The sequence below is a fragment of the Larus michahellis genome, chromosome 8 (genome assembly GCF_964199755.1).
Source record: "Larus michahellis chromosome 8, bLarMic1.1, whole genome shotgun sequence".
In the NCBI taxonomy this organism is placed as follows: Eukaryota; Metazoa; Chordata; class Aves; order Charadriiformes; family Laridae; genus Larus; species Larus michahellis.
Genome location: NC_133903.1, coordinates 23,347,468 through 23,366,845, shown reverse-complemented (window position 1 = coordinate 23,366,845; position 19,378 = coordinate 23,347,468). Strand labels below are relative to the sequence as shown.

At 45.5% G+C, this 19,378-nt stretch overlaps 1 protein-coding gene across 12 annotated transcripts in view; it reads right to left on the bottom strand.

Annotated features, from left to right (window-relative positions):
* The window catches only part of RASAL2 (RAS protein activator like 2), a 186,776-nt gene that overhangs the window by 3,524 nt on the left and 163,874 nt on the right, over positions 1-19,378 (bottom strand). For 5 of the 12 annotated variants that reach the window (XM_074599510.1, XM_074599515.1, XM_074599506.1 and 2 more), the window contains 9 exons: positions 16,452-16,596; positions 15,321-15,557; positions 14,416-14,617; positions 11,470-11,669; positions 9,653-10,514; positions 5,103-5,237; positions 3,589-3,791; positions 3,016-3,103; positions 291-321 (listed from right to left, as the gene is read on the bottom strand). In XM_074599510.1, the coding sequence (XP_074455611.1) occupies positions 291-321; positions 3,016-3,103; positions 3,589-3,791; positions 5,103-5,237; positions 9,653-10,514; positions 11,470-11,669; positions 14,416-14,617; positions 15,321-15,557; positions 16,452-16,596 (2,103 nt within the window). The remainder of the gene's footprint in view (positions 1-290; positions 322-3,015; positions 3,104-3,588; positions 3,792-5,102; positions 5,238-9,652; positions 10,515-11,469; positions 11,670-14,415; positions 14,618-15,320; positions 15,558-16,451; positions 16,597-19,378) is intronic. The other 7 variants (XM_074599511.1, XM_074599516.1, XM_074599507.1 and 4 more) reach the window with 3 other exon arrangements.

Below are 19,378 nucleotides of genomic sequence, written 5' to 3'. Positions count from 1 at the left end.
TTCCAAAGAGTTAAAAATGTAAAGGCTGGTTATTCCCTGGCACTGACGAGCACTCACTACGCCAGTTTGCAAAACAGCTGGAAATCTACGCTGGGAAAATCAATCTTAACAGCATGCGCTTGGTGAGTGGAGGCATCGTCTCACTCAGAGGAAAATACAGTTTAGCAAAGGTGTCTCTAACACGCAGGAATTGGGCGCAGGGAGTGGGAGGAGCTGGAATGGGTAGGAGGGCAGCGCGCTGGGCCAGGACCGGGTACTGCTCAGCTAGAGAACTGATTGGGTTTACTTGCCTGTTTGAATTATCTCATCCCCATTTATGACCTGTAATTTAACACAGCGGAGATGTCACTTGCAATAGCAACTGGGCCAGTACTCTTTGCAGCTCCGCTGCTCCAAGGAGAGAGTTTAGCCAGACCTAGCCCCTGCTCCGGCGGGGATCCAGAGGCGGTCTCTGGAACCACAGGACACACGTGCCCCGAGAAGGCGGCTGTCCTGGTGGGTTGGCGCGGTACTGGGTGCTGCACCTCACCACAGGGCAAAAGAGCAAATCCTGAAAAGCGTCTGGTGGTGACGTAACTAAGCACATGAAGCCCAGTTGCTGCTGCTCCCTAGCAGCCGTTTAAACCCTTCAAACAGGTGTGATAAACAAGGTCCCAACTCCACTCCATCCCTCTCACATAAAAAAAGACCTTTTCTTTTCTAGCCACTGCTATAGCCCTTTGCCAAATGAATCACAGACTAAGAAAAATCTTCCAAGTGCAACTTAAAGGGATTGCTACAGAACCCAGCGAACATTTGGCCTCCTCTGGTGTGTCTGTTCTGAATCTTTCATCGGTTTCCTCTGCTGCTCACGCACCCATGAAAGGGCAGTGACAACTAAGCTCCCTCCGTGAACTGGTTGACACTGAAGCAGTTAAGGTTCGCTGATGACCTTGCTTGCCCAAGCAGCTAACAGCACTTGAAAAGAAAAAGGTGTCCGATTCAAAAAAGAATCACCAATGCCACTGTTTTGCTGCTGTTTTTTTCAACAATTTCTGTTGCAGGTGATAATGCATCGTTCGACCAAGTGTAATCAAGGACCACCCCTTTCCAGCCCTGAGGGTTTGAAGCTTTCACAAGTGAGCAGCAGTTCCCCTCTGCCACTCTGAGGGATGAGACTGGTCCACCCTCCGCCTTGCTGGTCCATAACCTCACAGCAAGCCTGAGAGCCTACTGGCATGGACAGGTAACAAAGGGAAGGGCAAATTTCTTATTCAAGTCACAATCTCTCAAATCCTTGCCTCCCCAAATCACTTTTTATGAGGGTTCTCAGTGCCCCTTTCACCTTCTTGAGGCAGATGAAAAAGGCAGCATCTCCTTCAAAAACCAGGCTGCTCTTTGGATGACCTGTCATTCCATCAGTGTGTAACAGAACAGCAAGGTGCCCCGACTGTGTCCATCAATGAAAAATGGCCCAGCACGTTCAACTTCTACTCCAGCTGCCACTTGCCATACTCCTTGATCAGACCAGAGGCTGCCGTACTGTTCCCCCAGCACCAAGAAAATTAAAAAAAAAAAAAATACGGTGACTGACTACATGCCAGTCCATTCTCTAGCACTGCACTCTCCCACTTTGCATTTTGAGTGCAAGTCCTCACAGAAAGGACTTAATCTTGAGCTGCATCTAGAAAAGGTGACTACACTGGTGTCTCCTTGTAGAGCATCTTGCACAATAGCTAGAAACTATATATGCTGTAATTCCAGCAGGGGTTTCTTTTTGTTCTAGGTAACGGAAGTGCCATATTATTGTACACAAGTGATTTATTCAGATTAGATGGCACAGATCCAAAAACCCAACTTCCACGAACAGTCTTTCTGAAGAACTGTGGGAAAACGGGCAGAGGCAGCAGGAAAACCAGAACTTTTCAAGCTATCAGAAAGAAATCTGCCAGAAATATGCTCCTAATGTTACCAGGCTTTTAAAACCACTTTTTTTTTTTTCTACTTTGTATTTCCCCTACAGTTCCATGTGAGCTGAAACATTTCTATCATCGCTGGCCATTCAACAGGAAAAAAAATGGCCAGGGTGTGACCGTTTGTGCTCACTTCTGCCTGTGTCCTAATACACCAGTACCGTCTTTAACAAGGTTCAACTGAGGCTCCCCCCCACCCAGCTCTTTATGAAGGGAAACAACTTTCTGAAATAGCTTGGGTCATTCCTCAAACAGGTCATCTTGAGATTATCTATTAAGGAAAGTTTACAGTTGGGACTACCAAAAAGCCCAGAAGCAGGAAGGATGCCCTCCAAATGCAAGTATCACAAACATAACACAGCAGGCAGATATCAAACCAGTCTCAGGTTCTGTGGTACAAGCTTTGCTCTCTGGGATCAGCGATCAGCACAGACACAGAAGAACAGCTGAAACGATCCCACACAACACCCCTGCATGCATTGCCCACTGGGTCCCGCTTTCCACTGCTAACATGTTGACTGAGGCAAGCACCACAGGTTTGTGGCAAAACGGGCATTTCTCCAGGACCGACGTGGACAGTCAGATGGGGTGAAATGCCACGCAGGACATTATACAGGGCAACGCTCCATTGCAAGCATTCTCTTTTCTTGACTCAAATGTTCAAAGCCATGCTTTTAGCTTGCATAGCTGAGATGCATGCACATGGCCGTTAAACTATGCTGGTATGAAGTACAGCTTTTCCAGACTTCCCACTCAGAACAATGTCTGTACAATACACCACTATTCCTTTACCGCCTTGGGATCTCATGGAGAAGAAAATGTTTTGGAGAAGCAGTCAGTCCTGTGATTTATTGTCAGGCTTCCTCAAAGCCCAGTGTCTGACAGTACAGTCTTTACCGTTAAAAAACCCAATTCTCTCCTAGAAGGCAGTAAGTCACACGTACAACACCATGGGCCAGTGCTGGCTTGGGTGCTAGAGAACAATGTCGGGGCAGGAGGATAGGGGAAAATAATGGGTTCTACACACAGAACACTTGGGGTTTGGAGATCCTGAGCTCCTTACCTGCGCATCAATAATTTTCTGCTTTGCATCGATGACAGCTTGCATCTCTGCATGATCCTTCTTCAGCTCCTCTTCAACTGCCATGAGTCTGATGAGCAAAAAGAGGTACAAATCAGGACAGTTTAATACTGTTCCAGAGTGTTTCAGGTACTCTGGCCTGTTCATTTCACTTCTCTGATTGTCCTGGCAAGAGAAGAATTCCGCTGTGCTCGGAAAAGCTTATCTATCCATCTAACACTCCCGATTGCCTAACCTTGTTATTCTCAAAATGGACATTGCCAAAAATGCAACTGCCTGAAAAGCTGCTGCCTTGAGTACAGATTCCAAACAAAGCAAAAAGACCTGTTATAAGTACAACAGAAACCAGGGTTAAAAATTCCTGCATCTTTTCCTTCACCCTCCTGGAAATCCGAGGCAAGTTTCTACACCGGCATCTCAGTTTCTTCATCTCTAAGGCAGGATAATATCAGTCCAGAGATATCAAGGAGCAACTACCTTCTCTAGTGTCAAAGAGAACGTGTGACCCAGGGGAGCTTCTGGACCTACACAGTCCCAAACTTCCTAAAGCCTCACCTGCTGATGATACTTTTCATCTGGCTGTCCTTCTCCTCCTGTTGCCTGCGCAGTCTCTCCTCACTGTCTTCCAGCCTAGACTTGTACTCCATCAGCAGCTTCTGCATTTGCTGCTCTTGCACCAGGAGCCGCCGCTCATACTCCTCCAACCGGCGACTTGACACCTTCAGGCGCTCCTTCAGCTTCGCTATTTCTTGTTCATACTGCAGGTGGAAGGAAAGAATCAGATGCAAAGGGAGAAGGAAGAGATCAGATCATTGTAATTTTCTGCTGCTGTTCAGAGAAGGGCATTGTCTTTTTCATGAGAAATAAATTAATAGATATGAAGGAAATGACAAGCAAACAACTGTGGGCAAGCACAGACAAGGAGCACGTAGGGTCCCAGTGAGAATGAAGCTATTCCCCCACTGCAGGATGTCATTCTGCAGCACAATTTAAGTAGAGGGCTCTGACATGGCTCCTCAGCCCTCACCGGTAACATCCCCAGTTACTCCAGACTCAAGCAGTTCCCAGACAGAAGCTGCTAATAGTGCTCAACTGTAGAAGTGTCCTGGGGACCCAGGGGACCAGTATGGGACCCAAATAGTTTATTCTTCAAGACCTAATCGAGGCATGAAACCACGTGTGAAGACAGAGCAAATCATTCACTACAATATAGAGCCTGAATTTTACTTGGCTGAGGTCTTGTTCTTCTACTTACCATCTCTGTGGACAATCACTTCTGCAATAGTGCAAGGAATCTCAACACATCCCACTTAGTTTGGGCTTCATTCACCTTTCCTAATAATCCTATGTTCCTGCTTCTTGTCCACCAAACCTCTTACTAAATTTCATCACCATAGCGGCATATAGACGTAACTGAATTTGGAAAACTGGTATCTACTCCTGAAAATAAATATGCTTTAACAAAACAGACATGGACGTCTGTGTAGCCCAGAAACACTGTACTACCTAAATGACAGGCATTTGCCCCAGGTGAAGTCCAAGACAAAATTTGAATGCAACTACTGAGTTGCATTTACGGGGCCTTGTACGATCAGTTAGCATATCTTAAGCTACACTTAGTCAGGTTAACAATCGCAATTTTTTTTAAAATGGTGTTTAATGATCACTGAAAAGTTTTGCATGCATAGAAAAATGGCAGTATGCTGTAGCTATAGTGTTGTCGTAAAAAATAATGACTTGAGCAGGATCTAGTACACTTAGGCAGTGTGACTCATGACGCACATCAGTGCCGAATACCAGCCTGTAAATGTACAAATTCTCAGCTATGTCAATCTGCACCCATTTGACATGCTACAGCCTGTACGTGCGTTAATCTACAGTATGAGGTACTGTACTACACATCTGTGTGACAGTATGTAGAGCGGCAACTTATGCCGATACAATCTGTGTTTGGAAGCACGACTCTTGTCAAAGCAGCACCCGAAAGCTGCTCTGTTCTGGATTCGGCAGTGGAGTGGACAGGACTCACTGAGTGCCCTCAAGTCCGCTGCATACAGAATAAAATCTACCTTCTCAGCATGCTTGACTTCGTCTGGATTCTGCTCTGTGTCCTCCTCCACTTCTTCATACTGTCCGTTATTGAGAACCCACGCAGCTGTCCTTTCCACTGGTGACATTGTGGCTGAGTCCACGGGCGACTGAACCTGGAGCAGAGATGCCTGTAAGCATTTTTCACAGAAACTACATACAAATCAGCTCTAAAATCCAGTTTATTTGGATGAGGAAAACAACCATGAATCTGTCGGTCTCAAAGGATCCCCAAAACCTCTCTTGCAGAGCTACTTCATCCTCCCTTGACTTGGACCCACAGCACTCGAGTCTCTCTAAAACCAATGCACTTGAGACATTTTTCTTCCTCTCTAAGTGAGCTTCTCTCTGGGAAAGCTCTTGTTTCCAAATCCTGCTCACATCCACATTTCCCCTTTGCCAGATTGTCAGTAAGGCTTTCTCGACCTGTGATTTCTCTCACAAAGAAAACAGAGCGACAAAGTTTCATTTGCACCCTGTCCAGGTAAGACAGATTGGGGTTTTTTTTTTTTGAGTATTGAAGAGCTTAACTTGGGCACGGGTTTCTCAGCCAGGCTGCAGACAGACTTTGCAATGGAGCACGGGGCTGCACGGCTTGGATACGAGACAGCACAGCAGCACTTAACAGCGGCAAAAAGGTGTAACGTTATCTCCATAGTGCCTATCAGATCTAGATGGTCTATGGTAGCATATATGCTCAGACAAGGCTGTGAAAGGAATCATAGCCAGCAGTGCTTCCTAGGAGAACTGTAAAATATCATCGGAGGCTATCCTCTTTAAGGGAATCTGAAAAGGAAGCCAAGAAAAGAAACAAGAAACTCTCTGCTGGCTGGGGAAAATAAAGCTTGCTACAAATAAAGCTTGCTACAAATTCCAAGCAATTTTCATGGACAAAGACAAGTTTATAAGCACAGGAATTAGCATAATTACCCCTGAAAGAGCAACACTGTCTTAACTTTTTGAGAAATGCGAAATATCGACTTCCCCCCCTCCCCACCCCAACTTTAGCTTCTTTTTGTGCTCAAGCAGCTCTTCAGCTCACTGCCTCGTTCCACTATGGCACCAAAGCGAAATGTGCTCCATGGCAGGGGGACACCAAAGTCTCAGATCCAGCGAGGAGCTCTTCACGGGGGAGCAACAGCTTCTTCGACATGAGTCAGGTGAGAGGTAATGTCAACCTCCATTCCTGTTTCCCTTGCTCAGGAGAACAGGGCTGGTGCGCGCTGCACGCATCCAGCTCTGGCCAGAGGATCTGCCTGCAACGGGCTCGGCTGTCCCGAGCAGCGATTAAGACTCCGGCACTGGAAGAAGGCTCAGCGAGGGGTATAAAGGCAAAAGAAAGGAGTAGGAATTAGGCAAAAATCCCTGGATTTAGGCAGAGGCCTTTTTTCTAGAAGGAAGCCTTCACAGCAGAAAGGCTAACAGCCCCTTTCAAGTGCAGTGTGACAGCTTAGCAAAGCTCCTTAGATTTTTTTTTTTTTTGATGGCATTTGCTGTGAGGCAGCCATGGAGAGGGCGACTATGAACTGTGTGTGGCTCTGCCACCAACAGGCTCTTCTTGGAGGTAAATACACTGGCTCCAGGAATTGCTGGAGGAATTAGGAACAGCTACGGATGAACAGCGTCACCGTTCATTGGAGTTATGGAGGACTAAGCAGCAGAAGGGTGACTATAAACTACATCACCAGCCTTATAACTGAGTGCCGCTCGGCAGCAAACCTTGCCAAACAACCTCACAAGCTGCAGGACAGAATATTTTCAGCAGCCAAACTCAGAAAGCCTACAAAGACCAAGTGGATGGCAAGCGCTTCACATGGTAATAGGTTATGAGTTATACTCTAATAAAGGGGGGGTGTGTGTGTGTAAGAAAAAGCCTGCTAGGAACGTGTATTAATTCCCCTCTTTGCTTCTCTTCCAGAGGAACACACTGACATTTCTGTTCCCACCTACCTACTAAATGGAAATGGAAGGCAAAAAGTGACCTCTCCCAGCAAACAAAGGGCCTAGCTCTATATTCAGAAACAAATGGGACTTGTAGAGAACAGAGTCTAATAATTATAACGCCCACAAAGCATGCCTAGAAAGAACAAGCCCAGAAAGAACATGCCCAACTTCTCTTTTCTCTTTTTCTTTTTTAAATAAGAGCAGAATTCCACAACACAATTTGCAATTAAAAGGATGCAATGGAATTTGCCTCAAAAACATTACAGCCACTCGATCTGGCACACTTCAAGACATTTCTCAAGAGTGCAGGGAAGGAAAGAACAAATTGATTTCTCTGAATAAAGTAGAAGCAAGTCCTCTAACGAATCCAGGGGAAACAATTAGTATGGAAAGTAGAGTGGAAAAATAAGTAGACGCACATCGCCTACAAGAGAGGGGAAGGAGACTGCCCTGAAGCCAGTCGTAGTCGCAGGCGTCTATGAAGCTGAACGTAAAAAGTCACTGGAGAAGAGGCAAGTCTGAGACAGCCACTTTGATGCTAAACAAGCAAAGGTAATGCATTTCCTTGGGGGCAGCTGGGTAACCAGCAATTTAAGATGAGAAGAGCCAGGGCTTTGCAAACAGCTAACTGAACATTTCTCGTAAATACGCACAGGACAGAAGCCACCCGTGTAAGGTGTATGCACAAAGACTGGAGACACACCACCTGTACTTTCTCCTCCTTACTCTAACACCTTCAAAGTAAAGCCTTCTTTTTGTATTTGTCTAGGCGCTTCCCAGAACAAGCCCTGAGGAAAGGCACCAGCTCCCCGTGGATTTTGGCCAGGACACTACACAGAACCATACAATAAAACTCAGCAGATCATACAACAGAGGTTCACACTGGACGCCTGAAAACTGCAAAGGGAGTTTATCCTTCAAATTTATCCTTATTACTGGCCTAAACATTTTGTACCACCTCCGCACTAGGCTTAGTTGTATTCAACATACTTTACCAATCGACGCGTCTATGCCCAAATATAAAACACAGGCTCCAAAGGAGGACACAAACATATACACTTCAAATAATACACAATTACTTTTTTTGGTATTACTAACTTGGCATATTAAGCTTTGCTTTGTGATTCAGTGTTTCTGATCTCCTTGTACTTTAATGAAATTGAGGTATCAAAGTAGTTTTGAAGCCCTGATTGCTCCTGGGTTCCCAGGCGTCATCCAGGTTTTCCTCCTTTCGACTGTAACATTCAGGAGTTTGCCAAGAAAGCTACAGCAACAGAGATACCAGTAAAACCTTCGGCAGAGTGGGAGCTCACACCGGCAACTAAGTTCTTCTGCCAGCTTTACCCTACGAGCCAAAAACCTTCTCCCTGCATAACCATATTTCACCAGCGCTTTTGCCAACAGGGCAACGTCAGCAAGGAGGATCATAACCTCCTGGTCCTGGTGGATGTAACTTCACCAGCAGCACGGTGCAGTCTCAGAGGCTGCAACTTTCTGGAGCTAAGTCCTCGCTCATGGCTGTGTGCAGAGAAGCATCCTTCCCAGAAGGTCTTGTGGAAAGCAGGAGCTAAAAAAAAAAAAGCCTTCTATCCTAGGTAAGGTAAATCAAACATGACCATGTTTACCCTCACAGTGACCACAGACGAAACCACTTAACACCAAAGAATAGTGCAGGTGTTGCCTTTGAGAGCCTCACCCTGCCCAGCTGATCTGTATGCGCGAATGTGACATTCTTACAAACAACCACTTTCCCTCTGACCTGCAGATCAAAACATTTTCTACCTTCACTGTAGTGCCAAGCATTTAAATACTCATTTTCTCTTTAAGATTAAACTAATGCAGGAAAATATTTTCATACACAGCAAATCACAACAGGATTTTTTTTTTTTCCTTAAGGTAAAGGAATGCTGGCTTTTTGACAGAAAATCTTGATTTACAGTCGCCTATGAACAACTGATAAAGCGCATTAGGTGTTGGTATATATAAGCTCTCCTTTCCAGAAAGTGTTTGCATTATTCATAGTTTGGGATGATTAATGAAAAAGCAGTTTTTATTTGGGGACCAGCAATAGATTGTTGCATCATGGTGAGATATAGATTTCTCCACACTTAAGATAACGGCACTTATTTATTATTTTGGCAGCAGTTTTTCTATGGTATTTTATCTTTGTTTATGTCTCTGTTTTTAGGTAGCCGTGCTTTTAAATTAGCACCACAGGGCAAATGCAGTCTCACGTGGTGATCTTAGCTACGATTTGGAACAAAGCTGCTTCTGTTGTTCTTGGTTGTGTTTTTTATTCAGGGAAATTTTCAAGTTTTGTTTCTTTCAGCAGGCTTGCTGCTACCTTAGTAAATGGGAAACTTCCCTCCCCCCCCAAATTTAGTGCAAAATCATCGCAAAATAATAGGTAAGCTAGGCTTGCCAAGCCTGTAAGGGTAACAAGCATGACTACTCCTTACACTTGCTACCGGCCATTCGCTTCAGTGCCAGTACTCTTGATTCAACTCAATGGTCAAAAAGCTTTGAAGGTCGGCAGCAATCAGCTAAACATCAAAGCAGAAAACACCTGGAAAAAGGCTTTCCTTACCTGCTGCGTTTGTTGCCTCTGAATTGCCCTCACCTTTGGGACAGGGCTTTCTCTAGAGGACGAGGACTGCTGCCGGGACCGGCTCCCATTCTGAAGGGGTTCAGCCACCATGGCCCCCGACACTCCCGACACGCTGCCCGTGCTCCGCAGGGAAGCACTGTGTGGCAAGGACTGTGGGGCTTTGGCCCTGGCGCCCAGCCCGGCTTGGTCCATTTTGCGGATCTGTGCTTGGCTGCTGCTGTTCTGGCGGGGCAGCGCGATGGGGACGTGCTTGTCTGGGACCGCGTGGCGCCGGGAGAAGTCCTCACTCTGCGTGCTGCGCTTGGTGAAGTCCTCCATGCTGCTGTTGCTGGGTCCGCTGAGTTTGAAGTCTTCGCTGTTGCTTCGGCTCCGGGAGCTGGCAGTGCTCAGGTTCTCCAGGCTGGAGTCCACAGAGGCCTTCGGCATCGGCGGGGTTGGGTTGTTGAGATGGTAAACCGGGTTCTGGAACGACAGAGGCTGGAGGCTGCCCTGTTGGTTTAAAGCCGGGTGCAGAGGCCTCCTCACCTGGGGAGCGCTCTGGGGTGTGCTCTGAGTTTCCCACAGCTGTTTGATGTTCGCCACCTGGGTGATGGAGAGCTGGCTGCCGGCCAAGCGCAAAGGCACATCGTGCATGATAGAAGCATGGTCACTGTGAGCCGTGTGAGGATCCTGGAGGTCCATGAGAGAGATGCTACGTCCATTGGGCAAGATGCTGTCCCTTTCATCCTTATCTGAGTAAGTCATGCTCTGGGTGGATGCCTGCTGAACCAACAGTAAGGTCTTGCCCCTAAAATATCCATCTACATTTTCGTGGGTTGGAGACTTCAGCTTATGCAAGTCACTGTGGAGTGGAAAGGAATTTGGTTAATTTTTAAGCAACCAAGATGCTGAGAGATCTGTCCCAGAGAAGTCTTTCTACCTCATTTAACCTCCCCCCCAACTGAAAGCTTCAAGGAACCAGATTTCCTTTTATGAGCTTTTTGTGTTCAAGTCAGAACACACTCTTCCTTAATTACCACTTATCTTTGAGAATTACGTTTGATTCAAGAAGTGCTTCATCTTTATTTTTTTTCACAGGTGAAATGTAAACCATTCCCACCAAACCCTTCCCCCTCAGACACTTCTGTCTCCAGCGAGACTTTGGAGCAGTTCAGATCCCATTTAACCCTTCGCCAGCGTTATGTATTTCAGGGGTCTGAAGATGCCGCAGGAGTTGCATGAAGGCTCCTGTAGATCTATATGTAAGCTCAGAGCGCAGATGTTTCCACATGACAAAACTGGCTTTTGTACCTGACAGCGCAGGAACTACTCTGAGACCATCCAAGCTCTTTGGCACTTCTGTCACAGCTTTTTGCTTAACAGCTATTACAGGGTGAGAAACGCTGCACTAAACAGAGGAGGAACTATTTTTGCTGTCCCACTGGTAACACGTTCCACCTACAGCCTAGTTTTTTCATTAGTAGTAAATAAGTGGCCTGATAGCCAAAAGGAAATGTTATGGCTGACTACGCATCCGAACACTCGGACCGGCAGTAAATTGCAAAACCAGTTTTTAGCGGCTGAAGTCATTGACTCCTAGAGACACGTTTCAGACCTGGGTAAGTCAAAAGCTTCAGGTCTCCAGTGCCACCTTGCGCACCTCTTACTGGGACTGTGTATTGCCCGTGACAGAGGACCAAGCTCCCCACTCCTACAGCTGGCCTGGGCAGACAGCTCCGATGACGGTGTGCTCAACTCCAACAGGACGACCAACCCCCTTAGCCCACATCTTCCCTTGAGCTCTGGCTGTTACATACCCATCAGTGGGGTCCTCAAATATCTTCTGAAGCCCTGAGGAGAGACTGCCACTGACGTTTGGACTAGAGCTGTGCTCAGTGAAACGCCTCAGCTGCTGCTGTATTGGCGTAGGGTTGGTCATTGATTTGGTGATATCGGCAAGAATACGAGGAAGAGGTCCCAGTTTTGCCACGGTCGCCTGTAGGAAGGAATTTTCACCCTAATTGGACAACAAGCACCACGACATCCGCCAGTTTTTTTGATAACGATGCACAGAGGCGGAGGGGTGGAGGTGGAAGGAAGGAGGGTGGGTGGTTGTGTGCGGGTGTGCCAGGACCGTAATGCAGTGTTACGGAGCAGCGTAACCACGGCGACGAGATGGATGGAGGAGACGAAACAGGGTGCAGCAGACATTGAGGAAAGAAAAGGAAATAGAAAAGAAATTAGGATTGACCCACAAAAATAAAAATCATGCTCAATAAAACAAAACTACTGCCATTCCAATGCAAAACTATCATGCAAAGCGAACTGAGTCCAGGGTGGGTGAGGTCAAAGTGAAAACTATGGTATCTAATCATTAAAGGGCATTCCAAGACTACAGATTCAGCTAGTGGGGGAACTTTCCAGGCAAAGGGTGTCATGTGGTAAAGGAAATGCATGCCAACAGACAAGGGGATGCGGCATTCAGGGGATCATGAGAGAATCGCAAGGGTTGAGGGAGATGGGGAGAGGGAAGGTTTTCATTTCATAAGCCTTTTGCTTTTAGCATCCTACGCTGATGCCATCTTCTGCAGCACCCTGTTATCAACAACTAAGGCATTCTTCCCTACCTAAAAGTGAAAAATAACTGCATGAAAACATCAATGATCCTCGGCCCAACATAATCACATCGACCTAGGATTAAATGTGTTGCTTCTTGTTCAATTACATGTTAGCTCAGTGTTGCCCAGGCCTAGGATAAGAGCAGCTGACCTTCCAGCAAGGAAGGCTGCTCATTCAGGCTCTTTATCTTTCTCTCCGCTTTGGGTCACTGCTGGTTCTATCATCTACAGGGCATCTTCAGGCTCTCAGGACTGCAGGAAGAAGTTGAAAGTGCTGAAGGTTTATAAGAAAGTAAAACTCCACTAGGAAGACAATGCTTTTTACAAAGATATCCTTATTTTTCCTGTAAGCAGGTGTTCAGTCAGTTTGGCTCCAGAGAAAGATCTCTTTACAGGCGCTTTCGTACAGCACTTCTGTGTCTATTAAAACCTCTGAGGTGACTTCTCTCATCATTTCCCAGTCATCACCTACAGTAAAGCAGTATTGCAATGTAACCTTACGCCTTAATTCTCTTTTTAGCAAAGCACTGTACCAGCTCCCGAGGCCCTGTTAGGACAGAACCATGCACCTAACCTACAGAACGGGCAAAGCAGATCTGCTGTGACGGTTTATCCAGGTCGGGCTCCTCCCTTTCCTCGCTGCCCAAGACGTTTATGCCCGCTGCATTCAGAGAGGAGCTCACAGTAACTAACACCACATCCGAAGATCCATTTGCAGTTCTAAAGACTGGAGCTGGGTTTCTCTTGACCTAACGTCTGACCAGCTCGGAGGGAGACGGCAGCGTTCCCTGCACTGGTGGGTGTACCCCCATTTGGAGAAACGGAGGATCCGGTCTTCTGAGTCTCCCTTTGCCTGTTTTCCTGAGGCTGCTGAATTGTCTTTATAGCTGACTTGCCTGCCTGTGACATTTTGAATATACAACGGTGTGCATGTATGAGGGAAACGGAAAAACAAGCTCATATATTGCTATCAAACTAAGATTAACTAAGATTAATATATATCACCTTTTTGAGTCAAGGACATTTCAATTTACTCTGATGCAACAAACTCAGGGGTTTTTTTTTGTTTTCTGTTTTAAATAATGTACTGCAAGAAAACAGATACCCAACAAATAACTATTTTGGCAAACCTTAAAGCAATAAAAACATTAAGAGTGCATTGCAATTCATCTCACCTCTCCAGCTTCAAAAGAAAGAATAATATAAATGGAATACGGACAAAACAACACACATCTAAAAGTTGAAATACGGAACAGTTCCAAGCACTTGCAAAAAAAAAAAAAAAAAAAAAAAGACTCACAGCTCAGCTTTTCTGGGTCTTCTCAACTACCTTTGCTATCAAGGTTTTAATGATTTTGGATCCTGCTATCAAGGTTTTAACGATTTTGGATCCTGCAAAGCCACATAGGTAAGGAAGAGCAAACTACTGCCTTTTCTCCTTCTACAGCTAAATGGAAGCAATGCTTATTGTTGGCGATATCTATTGCAATCAGCAGAACAGAATCTGGACAACACATATGACCCCAGCACAATCCACAGCAAAAAGCATCTTGCTTTTTACAGGATAAAACTGTGAGTGCGATCAGGTTTTTACATGGCATCCTCTTCTATACTAAAAACTAATCCAAAGACTGCAGAACTGAGAACATCCCAGCAGGCTTCGGATCACGTCTTTAGTGAGAACAGTTTTGGCCGGCCAACACGTTATTCCACCAGAGCCTTGTGTGTAGCAAAGTACCTCCATTAGTATCAAAAAGGGCAAACGAAAAAAATTTTAATTTTCTGTCCAAACACCCTCCCTTTTTTCCAGCTCACTTATGAGAAAGGACCGGTTGCTCAGGGAATTCCAGGCCTACTTTTAAGCACTGCCCTCTCCACTGCTGAACACTCAGCCTTACTTAAGGCTCTACAAAGTGTTTGCACTGCTGCTGAAGCCCAACCACTTCACATGCCCTGCTTCGGGCCTTGATCTGAAATCACGCTAAGAACAGTTGTGAAATACCACTATCAAACGTTCCTCTCAAAAGCTGTTGAATAAGTTCTCCCTAAAGCAGGATTCAGCTGCTCCCTTGATGTTTGCTAGTGTTTACTGTTGCTATGATACAATCGCCGGATTCACCCTCCCGGGCCTCCAGCCTGCTTTACCTTATCAAGTTGGGACACAACCTCCCATAAGAGGGAATGCAAAACTGAGAGCTCTCTGCCCAGGTCGATGTAGCCCTCAAATCCAGGCATGTTTGAGATGGTATCTGGATTAGAGATCTCCAGGAGAAAACGCTTCATTCCTCCCCACTCATGTTCCAAAAAGTCATTCATGAAGGCCATGTATTCTTCCTTGTTACCAAACCTGCGAGAAAGGGGAGGCGGGGGGAAACCCAGTCAATAATTTCCACACAAAATACAGAGCAGAAGTGCTTATAGACAATTACGTAAACGCCTAACTTTAGACCTGCCTTTCTGAAGGTTTAGTCTGGGAGGAAGAAAAGGACAATTTAAGAGATTCACCACTTCCTTGAACTTATTTAAATACTAATAATTCACTGTTCATATTACAATCAAGGACTCAACACATCTCTCCCCCCTCCCTTCAACAGACACCCTTTCTCTCCTCCCCTTCTCTGCATCTCCTCCCCTGTAAGCGACATGCCATGCCCTTTGCATCATTCAGCTGGGAATTCTGGAGGAAGAAAGGACAATCATGATCCTTGGTGGGAACAGGCTTTTTTTCCTTTTGAACTGGCATACACACTGACATGCTAATGCATGGCTTCTCTTGGTTTTATACTGTGTCCCCTCTACTGAATTCAACACAGCTCAGATCTGCATGTGAAAAGGAGAATTTATCTAGCTCAGCACTGAGGTGTCTCAAAGGGAACAGCATTCACATATAAGTGAGAAGTTTCCTCCTTTTCTAAAGCTGACTTCAGTTTGCCAGAGAATCAGCTGCCTGCAAACGTTGACTACCAAGCAGGGCTCTCCTTGCTCCACAGTAACCTCCAGTGACTCGCGCCCCTGGAGGCACAGATTTCACTTTTATTGCCACCACCTACTTAGCAAAATTGGCGAGATTCTGAATGACTTTAGCAATAAGTGTGAGCGTGCGAGATGTTCGGTCGTCAGGATACTCCTGCATGAGGCTAAAGAGGCTGGGGGACATGATAGCGGGGCAGAGGAAGCGGAGGAAGAGGGAGGCACTGATCAGGCGTTCACTGATGTCCTGCTTGCCCCTGCTCAGGCACTGCTGCTTCCAAGATGCAAATACCTCCTTCAGCTCACGAGGGAATACGCTGAAAAACAATAAGCCAGGAAATAAAATCGCACGAGCAACGAGATACAACAAGTTGAACTGGTGACCAATCATCTGAAATAATTATCTGTGAGAAAACATCATCGTCTCTTGGGGTTTTTTCCCCTCTTTTCGCTCTCTAGGCTAGGAAATGCCATTAGGCATCTATTCTTAGATCCCCATTTAATCTGGTAATACTTAAGTAGTCTTTAAAGCATCCCTTGTTCATATATGTTAAGTGAAGCCATTTTCAGACACACCGATTTGCGAGCTAAGAACTACTTATCCGTCGCTACCCTGGTGCAAACAGGGCATTAGAATACTAAAAACAAACTAAACCAAACTGAACTCATTTCCATAACTCAAATTCTTATTTCGCTTATTAACTCTCTCAGTATTTTCCCTGTGCTTCATCTGGAAGCAGAAAGGCCCATGTTCTTTCACTGCTACTCAGAAACACAGATTAACGGAAGTCTCTCTGCCAGTGTTTCCTCCCTGTGATTTCCTGTTCAGTTCTACAGATCTAAAGGGTCTGAAAGTTTTCTGCAGACATCAAAAGTGTCAGGTTTTTATTCCAAGTTCAAGCTAAGCTGTTATCTTCTTACTTTATTCAGCTACAGCTCAGTACGTGTTCCCTTGGCAAAGTATTTCAGCAGAAGTTCCTGTCAGGTACAGTCTGTAGGGTTGGAACCCCTCAATTTGGGCACGAGTTCCACCTGCAATATGGTGTCACACGTAGGAAGGTAGTGAGGAAAGGAAACGAAGGCAGCGTCAGAAGACAGACGGGTTTATGCTATTTCCCTCCACATCTGCTGTTTTCTTATCTTCAGAGGAGGAATGGGCGCCCTCTAAGCAAATGACCTAATGTGGGAGAAGGGGAGGGGAGATGCCTCACCAGTAAGAATTGATAATCTTGCAGAAGGCCAGCTCACAACACATTTTCAGGTTGCTCTGATGATCTGTTAATTCACTGGATGAACATTTGCTGGGATCCACTTCACAGTTTTCATCTGACTCATACAAAGCCTTGATAAACTCCCCTGGACAAAGGGAAGAGCACGACAAACCAGGGTAGTTACATGAAAAGCCTCCTTGACACACCTTTAAATCCTGCTTATGTCTTTCCTTGGCAACTGCCTCTTCTGCTCCCTGTGTCTGCAATACAGCCTCCAGACACCAGATGTTGGGGACATGACTCCTCCCAGCTCCTTCAGAACAGAGCACTTGCTGTGACAGATCAGACGGCCGGTGCTCTGATGCTTCAGCCTCCCGTGCCCTCGCTGCCCGCAAATGTAGGTGCAGCAACAGGACGGCTTTGCTCATAAACCCTGCAGACACTTCGCTTATCGCCTAAAGAACAGGATTTGACTTTGTATTCAAATTGTATTCTCGACTACAAAATTATCCACAGTCTTAGAAACGAAGCTGTGCTATTTGTCTTCATAATTTCATGCACTTGACAACACTATTTGTTTTTATTACTTCCAAATTTACCATTTTAAAAAAAATTTTAAAAAGTGTCACCTTCCTCTTGAGTAAGAGTAATACCTGAGTGCTAGCTACATACCGCTAATTTTCTCAAACCCCTTTTTCAACACCTTGTAGCCTGCATCTTTCAAAATCCTTTGCATTTCCATCGTCCTTCTCTTACGGCATCACAAGAGAAACCGGACACTTACATAACCAGACGAAGTTTCCTTTGTTTGACATACTGGAATGAACTACTTAGTAGTTTTCCTCCTATATACGCCAGCACACCAAGCGATTTTAAAACTTTTGTTGTTCGCTAGGAAAAACTCTTTATTCGTTCATTTAATGATTCAATGTCTTTTAATTTCATCTCTCCTCAGATGATCTTCTGGGCTCCAAGCTAACACCACAAGGCTGGTTTGTGCAAAAGGGTTTTGTTTTTTTGTCTTTGTTTTCACCAAAACCCCTAAACACCTCCCACGCCCTCTCCTCAAACCTTAAGTCAGCAGTGTTCTTGCAAGCAAAGCAGGCAGCACATTTTCTATAAGCTTTTGGGTTTTTTGGGGGTCCAAAAAATTTCTGCTGAGGGCATCTAGATCACTTACTCGCAAAACTCTGGGCATCGCTTCTATTGAGCCAATTCTGCTTTAACTGTTGCTTACTGGATTATTATTTTTTTTTTTCTTTAAACGCATTTGAAACTTATTCTTTGTGGTCCGCAAGACCCTGCCTTAATCATATATTAAGATGCTCTTACATATGTATTAAATAGCTAACACCGAGCGTGACGTTGTTAATCCTTTCAAAGAACATGGCATCTGAGCAAAACGACACTTAAAACTCGACAAAGAATTAGATGGCTGTATTGTCATGAACAATCTTGCCCTGAGCTACAGACGAGCTGGATGACCTTAGGGGGATTTTCCATCTCTCATGTCTCTGATTTACAATCTTATCACTCAGCACCAATGCTCTAAATGATATATTAGAAGTCATTAATTTTAAAATATTTTTATGTAATTACTGCACATTAAGGGGCTTGCAGACAAATGCAATATACTGGTCCCACAGCTTATCGTTCAGGCTGCTGAAAAGCATCGTACAAAGTATTACGTTCCTCATTTCTGCATACCAAGCAAGAGGCCAGCACTGTGGCTTGTACGCAGTGGTTCCACCCATGAGAATAAGACTACCAGAACGGGCTCATTGCACTTAAGAAATGGCCAAAACGCGTATAATCACAGACCAGACTCTACTGACCGTTGGAACATTAATTTAGCCAACTACCTCCTTGATGACTTGCCAGCATCTGGGATTGCTGAGGACAAGCGAGACTGGGGTGGGTTTTTTTTGTGTGTGAAAGGATGTGGTGTGGGACTGGGCTTTGGCCTGATCATGTTTCTCTTGTATCAATTTCCAAAGCTTTCTTCATCCAAGAAGTAACAGGGGGATGGGCGGCTCCTTATGCAATTGCGGATAACCAAGACTGCATGGAGTTGGTACAAGCTAGCTGTAGTGAGGCTGTGAGTTTCTTTGGAAGAGGGCATGCATGTTTTTTGGTCCTCTTTATTGCAGTATTAGTTGCGTGGACAGTAATTCCCAAGGCAGTGGCTTATGACTAGAGCAGAACCTTTTGGTGGAGAGGGGACAATAATACAATTACTAGAAGCCACTCTGGCATGTCCAACTACGGACACCAAGACCCCACGGGTGGAATGGAGTAGGACACCACAGGTTGCCCAGGCAGTTTTAATGAGGCGGTGAGTAAAAAGCACATTGGATAAAGGCAGCGGGAGGCTCCCTAGACAGTCTGCACGTTGATCTCCTGCCCTGTACTGCTCCTCAGTAGCCCTGCAGCCTCACTCCCTCTGGCCATGTTTGCCCAAGGATTTTTGATGGGGCAAGATACCAGTTTAAAAGATTAACGCAAATGTTTATGAACTAATTGATGTGTGGCAAAGGTAAGGGCTGAGCAAGTCCAAGGTTCACTCTGGAACATGCCAGCATTACCAGCAGTTGCAGCTGAAGCATTTGAAATTAATTTTCTTTTACTACGTGCATCCAACCCAAGCACTAGGGCGGGCATCTCATGCTTAACGCTTGTTAATGCCATAGCTGACATTCGCTGTTAACTACAACGGCACATGAAAGAGATGGACTGGAGGCGCCCCAGCAATATGCTCTTGTGGACGAGAACTTTGGTTGTCAACCAGACACCCCTGAGCATATCTAACACCCCAGGTGGCGGCACTTCAGCCTAAAGTGAGTACAGGAGCTTCTTCATCATAAAAGGAGATTAGTGAAATGTATGCTTCTCATTCATTAACCCTTTCTGAAATCTCCACCTAATTG